This window comes from Centroberyx gerrardi, chromosome 14 (genome assembly GCF_048128805.1).
Source record: "Centroberyx gerrardi isolate f3 chromosome 14, fCenGer3.hap1.cur.20231027, whole genome shotgun sequence".
Lineage (NCBI taxonomy): Eukaryota > Metazoa > Chordata > Actinopteri > Beryciformes > Berycidae > Centroberyx > Centroberyx gerrardi.
Genome location: NC_136010.1, coordinates 13,473,333 through 13,491,146, shown reverse-complemented (window position 1 = coordinate 13,491,146; position 17,814 = coordinate 13,473,333). Strand labels below are relative to the sequence as shown.

The window sequence follows — 17,814 nt, the reverse complement described above, 5'->3', positions numbered from 1 at the left end:
TTTTGATGTTTTTTTTGCTTGTTTTTCCAAGGTTTCTATATATGCCTTATACACAGAAAATAAAGGGCTTTTGGTGTTTCATATTACAAAGAAATTCATGTAAGAATCAGTCTTTCCTCTAACCATTGTTATGATTTATGTTGAGCTTAATCAGAAGGCATCAATACACTTTTGACAGTGGATTATATGATACAGTGTACTTAATAAAGGCATTGTAACAGACAGCAGTTTGGGACAAATCTTGTGATACAATGCAATTTGTTCAGATAAAATAACTTTTAAGTAAGACTGATTTGGTGGGTGGTGACGTGGTAAATTGCTTCCCTATATATTTTCTTTAGAATGTACAGGGTACAAAGGAAGTTGTGCATCCTCATCGCACATGAAAAACTCCCTCCCTACATTGTCTGTTTTAGCCTGTGTGTAGAGTGAGAAAAGGATAGCATTAAAATAGTTGGACTCTGTATATCCTATACAGAGAGTGATTATCATTCAAGCTATAAGATAATAAGGTATTGTAAAATATTGCTTTATGTTTTTTTTAGATTACATTTAAGGTGATATCAGTATCTGATGATCCTCATGATATTGACTTTCATTTTGATCACATGATCACCATCTGGTTGATGAATGCACCCCACATGCTTTCACTTCTGCATAAGTGGGTCCAGTTGTTCGTCACTGCACAGACTTTCAGATACTTTTTTTTTTTTTTTTTTTAGTTCAGCCTCTCCGCAACTGGATTAAAGATTGTGTCAGCTGGCTCCCAACGTGAATGTTGAAGATAAATGCAATACTTAATATGGTAAGTAGGATAAAATGATATTTTGCCATTTACACAGAAAACCAGGTATATGCCATTCTTCTTTTACTATAAGTAAATGTATGTACCCACTGTATCATCACATTGAGAACAAAATAGATGATTTATTGGGAAAGCATGAAATTTCAAGATGCTTGCATTCAGATCAAGACAAGCACATGACAGCTTGAGTTTCAAAGAAGGTAATAGTTACTGGCAATTCTATGCAGATACAGTAGCAGTAGGAGGTTTAGGGTGATACAAATAATGGCTAATACTTGATCTAAAGCAACAGTATGCTGCCTATTTGCACTACATACTTTGAGCAGTCAATATTGAATTGAATTAGTCTTACGTGTTTTTTTTCTCATGTTTTTTTCAGGCTCTGTTGCAGAATGTCTTTCTCATACTTTGTCAGCTTCTTCCATTAGTGAGAACCAGAAATCCCATCTTCTTCCCTTGTGACAATGATGTGAATGTCACCACAGTAGACTGCTACGGCAGGCCACTCATTCACGTTCCCGTCATCAAGTCTACCACAGTGGTGTCACTCAATTTAAGTCGGACCAAGATACAGGAAGTGGGGCAGCATGCTTTCTCAGGTGTTCCAAACCTTAAGCAACTGAAAATAATGTGGAATTGTCTACCAGGTAGCCTGCGAGCTTTGGATGACCACTCATGCAAAATGGAGATCCACTATGATGCCTTCAGGAGCCTGATCAATCTTGAGGTTCTCCATTTGTCAGGAAACAGCCTCACCTCTTTACCCTGGTTACCTGACAGCCTGAAGGTTCTTGATCTAGAGAATAACCGGATCTTCAACATAAGCCACCCTTTCAACACTCCACTTCTAAAGCAGCTCCTCCTCACTAAGAACTGCTTTTATGCAAACCCTTGCAACCAGTCATTTTACATCAATGAGGATGTTTTCAGAGGGCTTTCTAAACTCAAACAGCTTTCTTTAGGATATAATAATTTGACAGCAGTCCCTACAGGGCTGCCAGCCTCACTGGAGGATCTGGATTTAAGAGAGAATACAATCACAGAGATTTTAGAAGGGGCGTTTGCCAACCTGACCGTTCTCAAATCTTTAAATTTGGAGTGGAATTGCCAGCGTTGTGACCATGCAGCCCGGCCCTGCTTTCCTTGCCCCCAAAATCGCTCCCTCTACCTACATCCAAACTCACTCTATGCCAAGAACAGCTCTATGAGAAACCTAAGTTTGAGGGGAAACTCTCTGCGTACGTTTCCCGAGGGCCTTTTCCGACCTTTGAGGAATTTAAAGACTTTGGACCTTTCTGACAACCTCCTGGCATATGCCATCCGTAACGGCACCTTCTTCACAGAACTGAAGGGCCTGACTTGGATCAGCCTCATCTATAACTATGAACCAATGAAGACATTTCCTGAACTGATCCTTTCACCACATCTTGGCAATGTCTCCAGGTTACAAAGTCTTCTCCTCAGTGGGAACTTTTTCCACAATCTTTCAAGCCAAAGCTTTGAAGTTCTTTCCAAACTTCATGAGCTAAAGAAACTAGAGCTGCGAATGAACTTCATCGACACTTGTAACATGAGTGCTCTGGGACAGTTGCCTTCCCTTACCAACGTTATCCTCTCCCAAAACATGCTTAACTTCCTTCCATGCTCTTCTAGTCAATCATCTGAGCATGTGTCACAACAAAGCTCTCAGAATCAGAACTCGAATACATATAATTTCCCTGACCCACCCCTTATGCTCAAAGATCGAAAGGTCACCAGAAGTGACCCCTGGGAACCGAACAAACAAACAAACTTGTTGGAAATATTGGAAGACGATGTGTCACAAATTCCAACAATATGGGACTTTAAATATTATTTCTGCCAAAATAACTTGACATTTGACCTCTCTCAAAATGACATTCTCTCTCTTAATAAAGATATATTTGTAGGTATGGAAAATGCTGTTTGTTTAGACCTTTCCTACAATTACATGAGCCAGACCTTGAAGGGTGGGCTGTTTAATAACATGAAAAACTTAGTTTATCTTAATATGGCATACAATAGAATTGATCTTTATTATCGAGAGGCTTTCAGTGAGCTTAACACCAGTCTGAAGATACTGGACCTTAGTAACAATGAATTTCACTTCCTGATGAAGGGCATGGGCCATCGCTTTGAGTTCATCCATAGTCTGACTAACTTGGAAGTCCTAAGTCTGGCAAACAATGGCATTGGGATGCGAATAGATCACAGGTTGAGCAGCAACTCTTTGAAGTACCTCTACTTCTCTGGAAATCACCTAGACATCATGTGGGACTCTGGTAACAACAACTACATCCATTTCTTCCAAGACCTTACAAACTTAATCTACCTGGATATCTCTCAGAATGAGCTGAGGTCAGTCTCACCAGATGTGCTCTGTAACCTACCAAGAAGCACCGAGGCTCTCAGCATCAGCAACAATCAACTGAACTATTTCCCATGGCAAAACATCACAGCACTCAGAAGTCTACGTCACCTCAACCTCAGTGGAAACTTCCTTGACAATTTGCCTCATATAGTCATAACATTTGGATCAAATTTTTCTCTCTTGGACCTCAGTCACAACCATATTAGCTCTGTTCCTGAAGACTTCTTCAGTAAGGTGAAAACCTTGCGTTATCTCTATCTCAGCCACAACTATCTCAAACAGCTGAACCACCAGCTGCTCCCTGCCCTACTGAAAAATGTCAGTGCCCTTCAGAAACTCACCCTGCATGCCAACCCCTTTAAATGTGACTGTGATACTTCTTGGTTTGCAGACTTCCTGCGTGCCACTCCTGTGGAAGTTCCTTATCTCACCACACGTGTTAACTGTGAATTCCCAGAGTCCCTGCAGGGTGAGAGTGTGCTGTCCATCGACCAGCGTTCCTGCCAGGATGTCTACGGTAGCTTAGCCTTCCTCTTCAGTTCCTTCATGGCTGTGGCATTTACTGTCCTGCCCCTGTTGAAGCACCTCTATGGCTGGGATCTGTGGTACTGCTTACAGGTGCTGTGGGCGGGACACAAGGGCTACTCCCAGCTGCCCGGCAGTGACTCCCACAAACACCATGATGCTTTTGTGGTGTTTGACACAGGGAACCAGGCTGTGAGGGATTGGGTCTACAACGAGTTAACTGTCCATCTGGAGAGCTCACATCACAGGAGGTTCTGTCTCTGTTTGGAAGAAAGGGACTGGATTCCCGGGCTTTCCTGTATCGAGAACCTCCACAATGCGGTCTATAGCAGTGTGAAGACAGTGTTTGTGCTGTCCAGTGGTGGTGCAGCGGTGAATGGTGTGATACGACAGGCTTTCTTCATGGTTCAGCAGAGGCTTCTGGATGAAAAGGTTTGTAAAACTAACTTTTTTATTTCATTTTCATCAGGCAGTGTATTTTGATTCATCTTTATGTGCATTTGGTGGATGTCTGTCCTATTCCCATTGAGTTGTTGGCATGTTTCCATATAACAAAATCGTCTCTGATTTTATCTAAACCAGGTGGACGTGGCAGTGCTGGTTCTGTTGGACGAGATGTTTCCCAAACTGAAGTACCTTCAACTGAGGAAGCGGTTGTGCAGAAAGTCAGTATTGTCCTGGCCGAGGAACCCAAGGGCCCAACCTCTGTTCTGGAATAGAATGAGAATGGCATTGTCGTCAGATAACCTTCGATTCTATGACAACAACATGAGTGAAAGTTTCATATGACTTTATACTTCTCCCTTCTGACTGCGGATACAGAACACTTTGAGAAAAAAAATCCAATTTCATGAAGAACTTTGCCTCCTTCCCATCACCTAATTTGACAACTTACCCCCCGATTCCTGCCATAAGTCTGTAATGTTAGTCTGGTAATATTTGTTTTCTGTTTTTAATGTCTGAATGACATTTTTTGTTTTACATTTTTTTTTGCATTATTTGCCTTTATTAGATAGTTTTAAGTAGAGAAAGACTGGGGGGTGGGGGGGTGGGGGTGGGGGGGGGTTGACGACATGAGACAAATATCTTGATCTTGGGCCATCAAAATGCCCCTGAATGACATTTTTTATTTTCAATTTTATTAGTTCTTTCATGTAACTATTTTACTTTTCATTGTTTGTGTACCACTGTGCTATCTGTCTGTCTGTCTAAATAATCAATTAGATATTTAGTGGTTTACTAAATAATTCCTGTTAGGTATTTTCAATGCACCTGCTTCACTTTGCATGGTAATTGTATTCCTTTTTAGCAACCACATTTCATAAGTGTCACAAGGAAGTGATGTATATAAAACACCCCCATCTCCAATTTTCAGTATTTCACTTCTCTTCTGGGACACGTTTAGAGGAAATGAAACTGATAATTGTTTTTCTCCAATTGTGTTTAGGTTACAGGTGACAACTTAATAGTTACCTATTAAATTATACATTTATTCATTCAGAAGTAGCCTAAAGTAAAATAAGGTCATCTGTAGTTTCTCAAGAGGTTTAAGAGGAAAATGAGGGCGCTCTTGTGTTGTGTACACCTGTTTGTCAGTGATGACAGAAACAGAGAAAGCTTATTTTCTCCTCCCATAACATTCTGCAGGCTACAACTGCTCACCAGAACAGGAGTAAATTGAAAGATACGGGACAGTGCATGCACACAATATAACAAAATGTGACAAAATCAGATTTGTGCAAGACCTGCTGAGTGACCAGTGTAGCTTGTCTTTATCTTTTAGCCCAGGTGTTCCAAACTTTTTCATGTTAAGGACTACCAGTGAGACACTTTTGACCACAGACCCCCATTTCTCTCAGGAAACTGTCTCTGAGAGTGAAACCTTTGGTTAGAATACATTCTTATTTGATTCTTACACATTCTCTCAGTGAGTTAACTTGAATGAAGTAAAAGTGAATTAAACTATTGAAATTGTTCTTTTGGGGATCCCTTGGCAATTTCTCCAAGACCTCTGGTGGGTCCCTGAACCCCGGTTTGGGTATCACAGGTTTAGTCTGTATTTCTCAACCTATTTTCTCTGTTGTGTTTAGACTGTTTCTTTATCCAAATAAATTCCAATCAGTAATGTGATTTCAGAGGATTGATTCAGACGAACCAAGGCTATCAATTCAGTAGCCTAAGTGAAGTCTCTTAATATCATTTGTGACCAAGACTTTGAAATTGCATTGCTTAGACTTAATTTATTATACATTTTTAGTATAAATTACTGATGACTGACAAGATTATTTGGTCAATGTGATACATTATTGGACGTAGGTCACCATACTCTTGTACAGAAGCACACAGGTTTTATTATCTTTTTTTTTTTTTTTGCTTCATTTTTTTTTTAAACAAGATACATTTATGGGACTTTTTGCTTGGCCTTTGTTTTTCATTGTAGTAAATAAAAACGTTCAAACTTGGATTTAGGCTATTGCAAGTGCCAGTTGACGCCCATGAGTATGCCAGTAGGTAAGAAAAAAAAGCTCCAATCATGGCTGTCCCTGCTGCTGCCGCGCCGCGCAGATCGTGCACGCGAGAGCTTGTAGGCTAGGAGGGAGCGCGCGTCCACGCGGCCCCGATAGCAGGACAGGTCATGAGAGAGATGAGCTGATGAGATCATGGAGCCTGCGCCGAGGTCGGACTGGGTACGAGCAGGACTTCACGGTGATGGAGAAGGGCCTGTCCGGTAAGGTAGGAGCAAAGTGTTTTGCGCACACCTGGACTCGTGGCTTCATTTGGCAACAATGTTAAAACAAATTAAACTGTATGCTCTCAGTTTGTGTGGCAGCTTACTTATTATGTAATGTACCAACTCATGTAGCCGTGTGCATATGAGAAAGAAACTAATCCTCCCAGCCGTGGTCGTAGTAGAGTTATTTGGCGTCTGTGTCCAGGCTGCGTAGTCACATGCACAACGGCCGTTATAACCGTGTCTCCCATAAAATATACTGTGGTCTGCTGGGTAGATTTTAGGTTGGCAGCAGGTTAACTTGTGTCACACCAGTGGAACTTGTGGAGAAAATGTAATCAAATCAGCGTGTTACGATATTGCAGTCGGGGTGGCGACTCGAGTTTTCACTCCCCGGCAACAGCTGGCTGCCAACTCAAAAACGTTGGGATAGGCTACTGGGGACCGGTATGAAGTGAGATGTTCCCCTTTTCCACTTGTGGCATTTAATGTTTAAATTTGCATCAGTCCGTCAAAACCATATGGTTGAGGTTCTTTGTGACTATGGTTTGACTAGGAGGTAAACTTTGCGCCTGGCGCATCGAAACTGCCCACTGTTTTACTGACTTATGATACCTCCATCTTAATCGAATGATGGATGTGCCCAAAAAGCTTCAACAGTAGCAAGCTAACATGTTAGCAATTTCTTTGTTTGAGAATTATTTAGATACAATCATCCTTGTGAGTTTATTTCGATCAGTATCATTGCAATTTCACGTTCACTTTGGATGTAAATGCACCACTTTAATAAAATGACACGGTGTCTGTCGTTCCATTGCTGCTACATAAGGCTAAATTCATTGTCTCATACAATGATGGATAAGGGATTGACAGCTATGGTATGATTGACAAGCAGACTTAACCAATCTCTCAGTTGTATCCCGTGTAGTGACTCCCAACACCCAATCCTCTTAGATTAGAGGAGGGATTATGATTTGGATTTGCATCCGCTTTGTGGACTGTCCCCAAGGTCTGGTCCATCCTGGACTTGGCCTGTGCACACTCTAGTTTCCTGAGGATATGCATATCAGTTTTTGTACTTGTGTTAATGTAATGCTGTGTAAGCTCGGAAGACAACAAGTGATCCTAAACCCTTGTGTATGCTCAAGACATACAGTATATGGTCATTGTGGTGCAGTACTTTCCAAGTGTGAGTGAGTGAGTGAGTGAGTGAGTGAGTGAGTGTGTGTGAGTTAGCCCAAATTCAAAGTCTCTATTTCTGCCATCTATTTTTAGTTGAAGCCTAAGGTATGTGTACAGCCCTGATAGTCTGGAGATGAATTTTGCTGGTGCCCCAGGGGGGCTGGTGGATAATGAAGACTGCCAATTCTCTCTGCACTCTACCATGGCCGTAGCCAACTACACAATTTTGTCTCTGATTCTTTTAGACATATCAGGCATGTCAAGATTCTGTTCCCTGTGCTGAAGTTAAAGTTAACTAAGCACTGTAGCAAGTGGATTTAGTGCTGTCCATGGTGCTGAAATAGCCAAGCTTGACACTCACTCTCTCTCGCTCTCTCTCGCTCTCTCTCTGCCTTTGTCTTTCTCTATTTTTCACCATCTACATAGTGAACAGGGTTTGTAACGAGGGGCTAAGAGTAGCCACTGATCACTAATACAGGAGAGAGAGGAATACAGAGTAGCCTACCGTGCTATTAATAAGTGAATTTGTCCTTTAAACTGAGAAAAAAGGAAGTTGAGATTTAAGGGTTTCTCATGTATTTTGTGCTCTAAATTCTTCAGTGAAAACATGGTCAACACTAAATTGTCTCATAAAATCTAAACCATGTAAGGTCTTGTTTTATTTGAACCATGCTATTATTGACTATAATTTTATTGTCTTTCTCCCAATGTTTGTCCTGCTCTGACCTGTCTAGAATCCATGATGTCCTGCACTATAACTGAGACCACCAGACTACTGGCCTGTCTGTCTGGGAGCCCTGCAGCCCACACTCACTGCCTATTTCTTTTACTAGAACCACTTAAGACTCAAGCTCTAGCCCTAAACAATCCTCTCAGAATCATGGCCAGTCATAAAGTCCTGCAGTCCAAACTGCAGGGATGGACAGGTGAAAACTGAGAAGCCAAGAAGTGGCCTTTATTCTGAACCTTACAGTACATACGTTGGTCCCACAAAGGGACATGAAAATATTCTCAACCTTAACGGTTTCCTCTCAGACATCGTCTTTCACACATAAGCCATGCCTTTAAACATTAGGGCCAAGCCCTCGCAGAGCAAGCTGTCTGCTGCCTCAAAGAGTAGTGGGCACACTGATGGCAGCACATCTCATTCACGCTTCTCCAAGTCCCCCAAGCAGGGGAAGAGCAAACAGGCTGTGAGCTCAGTGCCAGGCTCCCGCTCAGGGCTAGAGCCAGGCTCTGTGTCGGGGGGCGTGCCTGCGCCAGGGCCTAAATTGGCTGGAGGTCAAGGGTCAGCTTCAAAGCTAGGGTCAAAGATGAAACCTGGTACAGCAGCAAACAAAGGAGCAGCTTCTGGTTCAGCCACAGCTCCAGGGGGTAAAACCCTGTCTATGGAGAACATCCAGTCGCTGAGTGCTGCCTATGCCACTTCAGGCACCATGTACCCCAGTGACCGGGACACCTTGGAACCGTCAGGTGGATACCCCAAAGGCACCATGACGCTGGGCAGGAGCACCAGCCGCTCCTCCTACACTGGCCGCTCAACAGCCATGGGCAGCAGCCCAAACATCACGTCCTCGGGGCCGCCTCACCCATCAGACCCCTACGGAGACCATACCCACCACCCGCTGCCAGGAGGGACCTCCAGCCTGAGGCGCCAGCCCGGGAGACATCAGCAGGGACCGGACTCGACTGGACGCGGAGAGGGGTCCACGCTGGATTTCCAGGCTCAGCTAAGGGAACTTCAGAGAGAGAATGACCTGCTGAGGAGGGAGATGGACGGAGGGAGGGATGGAAGGATGGGCTCCAGCATGAACAGTGTAAACTTCTGGAGCCCGGACGTGAAGAGAGACAGGGGGGTTAGGCGGGAGGAGGGAGTGAGGACCTCTATTCTGAAGGACCAGTGCAGGACTAACCAGGAGGACTGCCAGGTGAGAATACTGGCAGAATTGAAGAGTTCTATTCCAAAATGCAATATTTCCATTTTGAATCAAATTCTTACCTACTCACTTAAAAAAAAAAACACATGCAAGTGCGATTACGTCTGCTAAAATGTGACTGTATAAGTACATTTTTCAAATGGTGGATATCTAATTTTGGTATGAAACTCTTCAATTATTGTTGATTTGTCCGCTTGCACGTCACATTCACACTTTTGCCTTCACCCGCCCATCTCATCTGCACCGTCTCACATCACACCTTTTGTTCCTGTCTCCAAGGGTGTGTCCACATGAAGGCTTCTGTGCAGTTTGGTTATACAGACTTTTGCCAGGCTCGGCGCTGTCTGTGTTTCCATGGGAACGTGCCCTAGTGGCAGCCATTCTAAGTGGTAGCCAGATTCTATAAAAGCTCACAGCTCCTCCTGAAGGGATAGTGGCTAGTCTGTCGTGTGCCACCTCTCCCTGTAGTCTGGCTCATTCCGTCTGAGGCACTGTCTATCTGTCCGTCTGGCTGTATAGCTATATCTGTTGTCTCTGTTTTTGTCTGCCTTCCTTCTGTTTTCTAATTTGTTGGCCCTGTCTCTGTCTGTTTTTCTGGTCCTCCATTTGTCTGTGTGGCGTTTAATTTCCCTGTATGTCTGCGTTGCTCTAGGGAGGTAAAAACACCTGGAAGTCTGGAAAAGGGGAAATTCATCGTATTCTGAGAATATTTCACACTCTCTCTCTCTCTCTCTCTCTCTCTCTTGCTCTCTCTCTCACACACACACATATATACACACATACACATACATGCACACAAACACACTTTTCTTTCTCCTTTTAGCTCGCTCTTTCTTTTCCTCTCAACAACTTTAATCAAGTCTGTGTTCTTCCATCTGACTCTCCACATGTAACCAAGGAGCCACCTCTGCATTTGTATTTATAGCATGGCTCATCTCACACTGTCACACTACTCCATGCACACTACTACTACTACTTCTACACACACACACACACACACACAGTCAAAAGCTGTTTCACTCCTCTTGCTCTGGTAGATTGGACACAGCAGTGTACTTAAGTGCTGTTCTTTATAGAGTTCCAGTTAATACATGTTCCTCAGAGTGCTTCCTTTAACTGACAGAGTTCAACATTTCCCACATTAGCCTCTATTGCTTAACCCCCTCTGCCCCACCACCACCACCACACACACACACACACACACACACACACACACACACACACATACACACACACACACACACACACTACCACCCCCACCAGACGCAAAACTGCCAGAGGGATTTTAGTAAAGTGTATAGACAATAAATGTGTTCCCCGTTGAAGTACTAATGGTGAGATTCTTGTGTCCGCGGCATTAAAGTGGAACAGGAGAGTAAATGTTAACGGCCCCTGTGTATCTGCAGGCTTGTCCTGACTTCACCCTCTCTGTGATAGATGGATGTGCTTGTCTCTCTTCTGCTCCTTCAGGCCACAGAACCATAGAGCTAGTGTATTACTTCAAGTGTGTGCTCATCCCTCTCTCACTCTCTCTCCCACACACACTCACACTTTCTTTCTGCCTTCGCCTCCCTTGTGAAGCATAAGTTTATCTACCGAAACCCATAGATTTATGAACTTATAACCCTTGGGTGCCTGTAGCGCAAGAGAGTGAAAGGGTAGGTGTGGAGAATGGCTATTTCATTATTTACTGTGATATATTAGGCTACTGCAGGCAGTGTATTGAGCCTGGGAGAAAAATATAAAATCAAGTCAGTGAATACAAATCTTGGTTGTTTGAATTATTTTATTTTATTTATGTGAACAGAGCTGGCATGGTAGAAACCATAGGAATGGCTAAGAAAGCTGATGAACCAATTTTTCAACATGTTGAACTTGAACTGAATTGTGCTTGATAATTCTGTCCTGCGTTTTAATTCACTCTATTATCTATTATGTTTACTAGCAAGTTTGATGTGGTATGATCAAATGTTTTTTCATACAAAAAAAGGTTAAAAGTTAAATAGTTTGAGTTGGAAGAAAGCAGCACACCAATATAATAATAGGAAAGAATATAACCATAACAGATGTCACCTCATTTTCACCAATTTATTTTTTGGCCATGACTGCTACCGCGTTTCGGTATTACACCTTCATCAGAGCATCAAGACAATAAGTCACAACGCTTTCTATATATACTGTACAAATCAGTGTAACAAGCCGCACCTGCCGGGGGCAGTGCCCTAAATCGAAGTCACTTGCAAAAAAGTGTATAATACACAGAAAAGAGAAATATGTATATATATATATATATATATATATATATATATACATTATATGATGCAAGATAAGACTCAATGGGTTACCACAGTACGTAAACTGTGATACCTGAATACGCATCGGTCAGTAGAATAAATCCGACTATGCGTACATATACAAACATAACACATCTGTGCAAGACAAAAAAATATATGCCTACACATAGTTAAATAGTTTATATGTATTTCCAGCAAAACGTATATTAAATATATAAGTAGACCAGCTTAAAAAGAAAAAGTCCAAAAGAGACGATTGGTCTCTTTACTGTCAAATATTTAGGAAATTGATAAATTATTGAAAAATCAAATAATTTATTAGACACTCCACTCTCTCTCTCTCTCTTTCTCTCTCTCTCTCTCTCTCTCTCTCTCTCTCACACACACACACACACACTCTCACTCTCTCTCTCTCTTTCTCTCCCTTTCTCATTTAAGTATTGTTTAACTCCAGTCGATAGTGGATGGGGCTTTGCAGCCAGTATTGATCACTCATTAAATTGGCACAAGCTCTTTTTTGTCTCTCAGCTCCCTTTCATTCCACTTACAGTGTCTACAGCCTGCATCACACAGCAGAAAAGCTGTTTCTTTCAGTCACTAGTATATTTCGTACAAGCAAAAGTTATGCCTGATGCAGAAGATGTTATTCTGACTTTTATCTGCAATCGCTCACCTCCCTCTCCTTTATCGCCTCTTTATCTCTCTTCAGGCTATCACCTCTCTTCTCTTTCCCCTCCTCCACTTCCACTCCCTTGTTTCTTGCCCTTAGAGACAGCAAGGGGAGAAGTGGTTTTGACAGTAGACCATACACACATTAGCATAAGGAATGTCACCTTTTCCTTCAGCTGCAAATGACCAGAATTTTAGCCCTCACCATCTGTTTGTTTGGAGCGTGCGTGTGTGTGTGTGCTTGTACATATGTATGTGTATCTACAGTCACAGTTGTGTGCGCCACCCACTCTGACTTGATATTCAGCGCTAGCTTGTTGCATTGATTATGTGTGTTCAACCTCACCTCCCTCCTACATCTCAACTCTGTGTCCTTGGCACTCTCCGCCTTCTGGACCCGAGCAGGGGAGTCTGAAATATCTTCACACAGATGAATACATGAGTCATTTTCCTCCCATTGAGTGTTTGTGTCCATCAATGTTGACGTGTGTTCTGTATGTGGCCCGTATATGTGTACATGTTTGTGTTTTTCCTTTAGTTTGATTTCCTTTTGTTGTATTTCCTTAAAACAAATGCCTTCTCCTGCTCAGTCAATAGTGAAGAATGTTCTGTGTCCATGGTTTCAAGCACAGAGTGAATCTCTAGTTGTCAGTCTTGTCAGGAAAGCTGAGAGCTGTGAATGTAGATTTGCATATTGCATCTTGTATTACCTTGCAATGCAGCATGTGTTCAAAGCAGAAATGTTGATTAAGATGTGTTGTGCCCAACCACACTCACTGTTGTGCTGAAAATCATTTATTTTGCTACCCCACCATGTTGGTTTGATGTTCTCAGAGCTTTTAGGCTAACTGGCTGTCACTCCATTCTCTTTGAGGTACAATTGTAATGTTTGAAATTTTTTATCTTTTCATTTTGATGAGTTGTACCATTGTTTTCTGTTGAAATGCCGTCACTCTGTATCCAATCTATCCCCCTTTTATGTTCATCTCACTCCAAACCAGATTCAGTCACTTTCATTTGTAAGTAGCCTATGCTGTATGTATTTTGAAGAGAAATGTCGCCTCCTCATGGTCAAAGTGTATAATCATTGCCCAACAGCTTTACAAATTGAGGAGACAGAAGCAATCTATCTAACTGTTTGATGTTGAGTCTTTTTTTTTTGTTATATTTTTTGTTTTTTTCTATTTTGTTTTATGAATGTTTTTTTTTCTTATGTCACAACCCTCTGCTGCAGCCTGTGGATATCAGAAGAAACAAGGTCTGTTTTTAGCACACCTCCTGATAGTGGTCTTAGATGTGTATGTATCTTCATGTGTTTTGTAATCTTTAATATGTGTCTGTATATTTGTGTGTTTTCTGACTCAATAGCCCCTTTCTCCCTCTCTCTCTCTCTCTGTAGCAACTTCCGCTAACAGTGCAGGAGCTACAGGAAGAGCTGAGAGCTCACAGGGAGATGAACAGTCGGCTGCAACAACAACAACAACAACAACAGCAAGGGAACTCTGGCTCTTATAGAGACCTGCACATGGACCAGGACCACAGAGGAGGCCTCAGCCCTGGCCACAGCCCCAGACAAAGCCCCAGACAAAGCCCCAGCCAGCTCCACAGCCCTGGGCCCAGGCACAGCCCCAGAGCCAGCCCGTCCAACACCTACAACCCGAGGCAACAGCAAGCAGACATCATCATCCACAGCCCTGGGTACGGCTCCAACGCTGGGGGAACCACACAGAGACTGAGCCCAGCCAACACCCTCCAGCCTGGGCCGAGGAACAGCCCCAGTCAGCACCTCTACGGCCACAGCCAAGGTCCAGGGGCGGTGGCCAGCTCGAGCTCTGCCCGGCCCCGCAGCCCCTGCCAGGTGCCCGGGTGTGACGGCTTCTCCTCGCCCCCTCCTCTGGATCCGTCGGAGGAGAACTTCTTCCGGTTGCAGTCGGAGCACGAGCGGCAGGCTAAGGAGCTGTTCCTGCTGAGGAAGACCATGGAAGAGATGGAGATGAGAATTGACTCGCAGAAGCAGACACTGGGCGCTCGGGATGAGAGCATCCAGAGACTGTTGGAGATGCTCCAGGGCCAGGGCCAGGGCCAGGGCCAGGGCCAGAGCCAGGGCCAGGGCCAGGGCCAGGGCCAGGGCCACTGGGGCCGGGGACAGAGGACAGGCATCATAACCATGGCAGCCCAGGAGGCCGAAGCCCAGCTGGAGAACATACATGTGAGAGAGGTGTGTGTTTTTCTGGTGTTATTACTGTATTTGTCAAGGCTTCAATTGGTGGATGGATGTCTCTGAACTGTTCAAAAGGATATCAATATGAGCTTTTTATCCATGAAATTGAAGTGATTTTAGCAGTTTCTCTGATGCATGTGTGTGTTATCTGTTTGTATGTATTTGTTTGCATTTGCATAGCCATCAGTGAGATGAATTAATAACATTTGTCTGTGCATGCATTTGTGTGTGTGTGTCTGTGTCTGTGTTAAGCAGAGTGTGAGAGCAGAAAGCAGCTCAGCAGGTCTTATCAATGGGCCAGATTAACATACGAAGCGCTCTAAGCCTGTGTTCAGCCTTACACATACAATCTGACTCTGTGTGTGTGTGTGTGCGTGTATGTGCGTGTATGTGTGCATGCGTATGTGTGTGTGTGTGCATGTGTATGCACACATGCTCATATGTCAGTTGTACGTGTTTTGTGTATAGCGCTTTGCTATTCTACAGTACGTGGCATACAGTGATCTTTTTTGTGCAGAGGAATTTTAAATGATTTAGTAAGGTGTCAAATTTACTTACTTCAAATACAATCACTTAAAAAAAGAAGAAAAAACAATAATATTCTATTTAATCTCACTAGGTAAGCTCAAACCTAATTCTCCGGTGAATCTTTCCTATTTTTTCTTCTTTCTTGAACCCAGAGCCTCCAATAATTTTATTCTTTTAAAAATGAAAGCACCAACCATCCAGTAAGCAGTGGCAGCGGTGTGTTTCGTAGCACAGGTGTGTTTGTCTCCTCTGCCAGGAGGGCTAGCAATAGGTTGCTCTCTGCTCCTCACTCATGCCTTGTTTATTTTTAACTCCTAAATCTTCTTAGCCTTTAATTTCTCTACCTCTCTGTCAATGTGTGTGTGTGTCTGTGCATGCCTGCACTATTGTTTGTGTCATGGTGTTCTTGTTTTATCGGCTATGTGTTGTTTGTCTGCTTCTGTGTCTGCTGCGCCCAGTCAGAATGATTGTGTGTGTGTGTGTGTGTGTGTGTGTGTGTGTGTGTGTGTGTGTGTGAGCATGCGTGCACATCTGGGGTCTGTCGGCTTAGCATTTCTAGCAAGGACACGCCCTCTGACTGCTCCTGGTGGATGATGGGATATCCACCCGTGCCGGGTGTCTGGTCACTGTGGTGATTTTGTCAGAGGGTAAGCGTGGGTGTTTCAGCCCATGCTGGAATGCTACCACTGCTGTGCATGTGTATACTTGTGTGTGTGTGTGTGTGTGTGTGTATGTGTCTGCAAAGTGTGTGGAGCCTAGTCATGCGGTGTGTGTAAGAGGTGAGTACCTGTTCACACACACACACACTCTCTGCCATGCTATTTTTAACTGCTTGACAGCTTAACACATACTGTGTGTGCTATGGAGAAGGGGGGGGGAGGTGACTGGTTCTGAGAGGAGAGAGAGAGATGGGAGAAAGGAGTGTTTTTCTAAGGTAGAAAAACAGGCTGTGTTTGTCTGAATATTAATCTATGATTAATGAGGGAAAACACACCGACCGCCCTGATTGAAAAGAGAGAGGATTGTTGTTCTTAGTTTTTTTTCCCCCTCTCCTCTTGGCCTTCTCTTCTCTGAGGTGGAGATGGGGTGAAGGAGTCTGTGTGTGCATGTGTGAGTGTGTGTGTGTGTGTGTGTGCGCGCGCGCGAGAGAGAGCAGATAGAAGAAGAATGTGCATGCACACCATGATATATGATGATCAAACATTTTATATTTATATTCAGATATGCGTTATTGAACACAAATTTTGTAATTCGCCCTTTGTTCAAATTCCACACCAAACTTAAACTGACCAATCCTAACTTAGAGCCTGTAACTAACCCCCTTGGACCACTTCAACATACTAGCCCATAGACTAAGTAAGCAATAGTATTGAATTACTAGTCACTCTTCCAATAGTTAAATCTGTCACCATTTCATTGTTACAAGCTAATAATGTTAGCTATTCACTATTTATGATATACATACATCTTTTTTTTTTGCTTGGCATTTAAAAACATCAAACCAAGTTGGTCAGGTGAAAGTGTTATTAGTGAAAGCCATACACTGTATTAATTTTGACTAGAGACACTACACACAGTAATTCAGTAGTTCAATAATTAAATAATTAATAATTCAACAATAATACTAGTCCTAACATTAGAATAGTTACTTGTAAGAAATAAAATAAGGAGTAGGTAATCAATGGAGATTAGTAAATAATGAGGAGTTAATATATGAAATGCATTGCCCGGTTCTAATAGCAAAATGGTTTGTTTTGCAATGAATAAAAAAATAGTATAAATCAAAAAAGTCACTCGTAATTATTGAGTAAGCACTAATTATACATTAAATTGCTACTAGTGAAAAAGGAAAATTGACAACTGATAGTTATTTAGTAAATTTCCAATTGTGAATAAAAACAGTTGGAGCAGTCACTAGAAACTAAAAACATTATAGTGATATGCATACTGTATGTACATAGTGAATATTTTAAGTACTACTAAAATGGTAGAATTTAAATCTACATTTATCTGTCATTTAATGTTTTTTTGTTTCCCACATAGCTAAAACTGCTTAGCTGAAATCAGAAGAGAGGCAGAGATGTTTGGTCTAAACATGAAAAAGATGTATAGTGAAGAATGTTCTTGTGGGGCTTTGATGCTTTCTATGTTAGGTTTCGTCAGTTTGCAGTTGGTGTGGAATTTGAACAGATGGAGCAAATGGAGGACTGAACAAAGATTAATTGGTAGATTTCTGATTTAACTGCAAAAAGTAGCCCACTTCCCGTGAAGGCCTCTAGCCGCTGTTTATGTGTCAGAGTGGTAATTTAGCCGTACACTTACACTTGTCATGGTTAGCGGAGGCAGGCTGGTGATGGTAGTGCGGCTATTGCCTCTATTAGGGGGCACTACTCATAGTTCTTTTGATTAGCTCCGAAGGAAACCAGCCCAACTGCCTTCCATTACCGCACCCATTACTCTCCTTTAAATGACCCGGCCTGTTTAGCTTGGGCTGGGATAATAAATGCCTCCATTTTCTCTTCCCCGTGCCTTT

The 17,814-nt window shown here is 42.7% G+C and overlaps 2 protein-coding genes across 2 annotated transcripts in view; both read left to right on the top strand.

Annotated features, from left to right (window-relative positions):
- Positions 1-744: 744 nt before the first annotated feature.
- tlr9 (toll-like receptor 9) lies at positions 745-4,658 on the top strand. Its single transcript, XM_071921040.2, has 3 exons — positions 745-805; positions 1,185-4,151; positions 4,302-4,658. The coding sequence occupies exons 1-3, from the start codon at positions 776-778 to the stop codon at positions 4,506-4,508; spliced, it is 3,204 nt and encodes a 1,067-aa protein (XP_071777141.1). The 5' UTR covers positions 745-775; the 3' UTR covers positions 4,509-4,658.
- A 4,032-nt stretch (positions 4,659-8,690) lies between these two features.
- Positions 8,691-17,814, top strand: part of LOC139928489 (ERC protein 2) — a 150,301-nt gene continuing 141,177 nt past the window's right edge. The window contains exons 1-3 of the mRNA XM_071921060.2: positions 8,691-9,560; positions 13,767-13,790; positions 13,932-14,750. Coding sequence (XP_071777161.1) covers positions 8,691-9,560; positions 13,767-13,790; positions 13,932-14,750 — 1,713 coding nt within the window. The remainder of the gene's footprint in view (positions 9,561-13,766; positions 13,791-13,931; positions 14,751-17,814) is intronic.

What these genes read in the sequence shown, in the direction of transcription:
- tlr9 (XM_071921040.2), top strand. Translation starts at nt 776, where the DNA reads ATGTTGAAGATAAATGCAATACTTAATATG. An exon ending in TAAATGCAATACTTAATATG is followed by an intron (nt 806 to 1,184) that starts GTAAGTAGGATA and finishes TGTTTTTTTCAG; the next exon opens with GCTCTGTTGCAGAATGTCTT. An exon ending in AGAGGCTTCTGGATGAAAAG is followed by an intron (nt 4,152 to 4,301) that starts GTTTGTAAAACT and finishes TATCTAAACCAG; the next exon opens with GTGGACGTGGCAGTGCTGGT.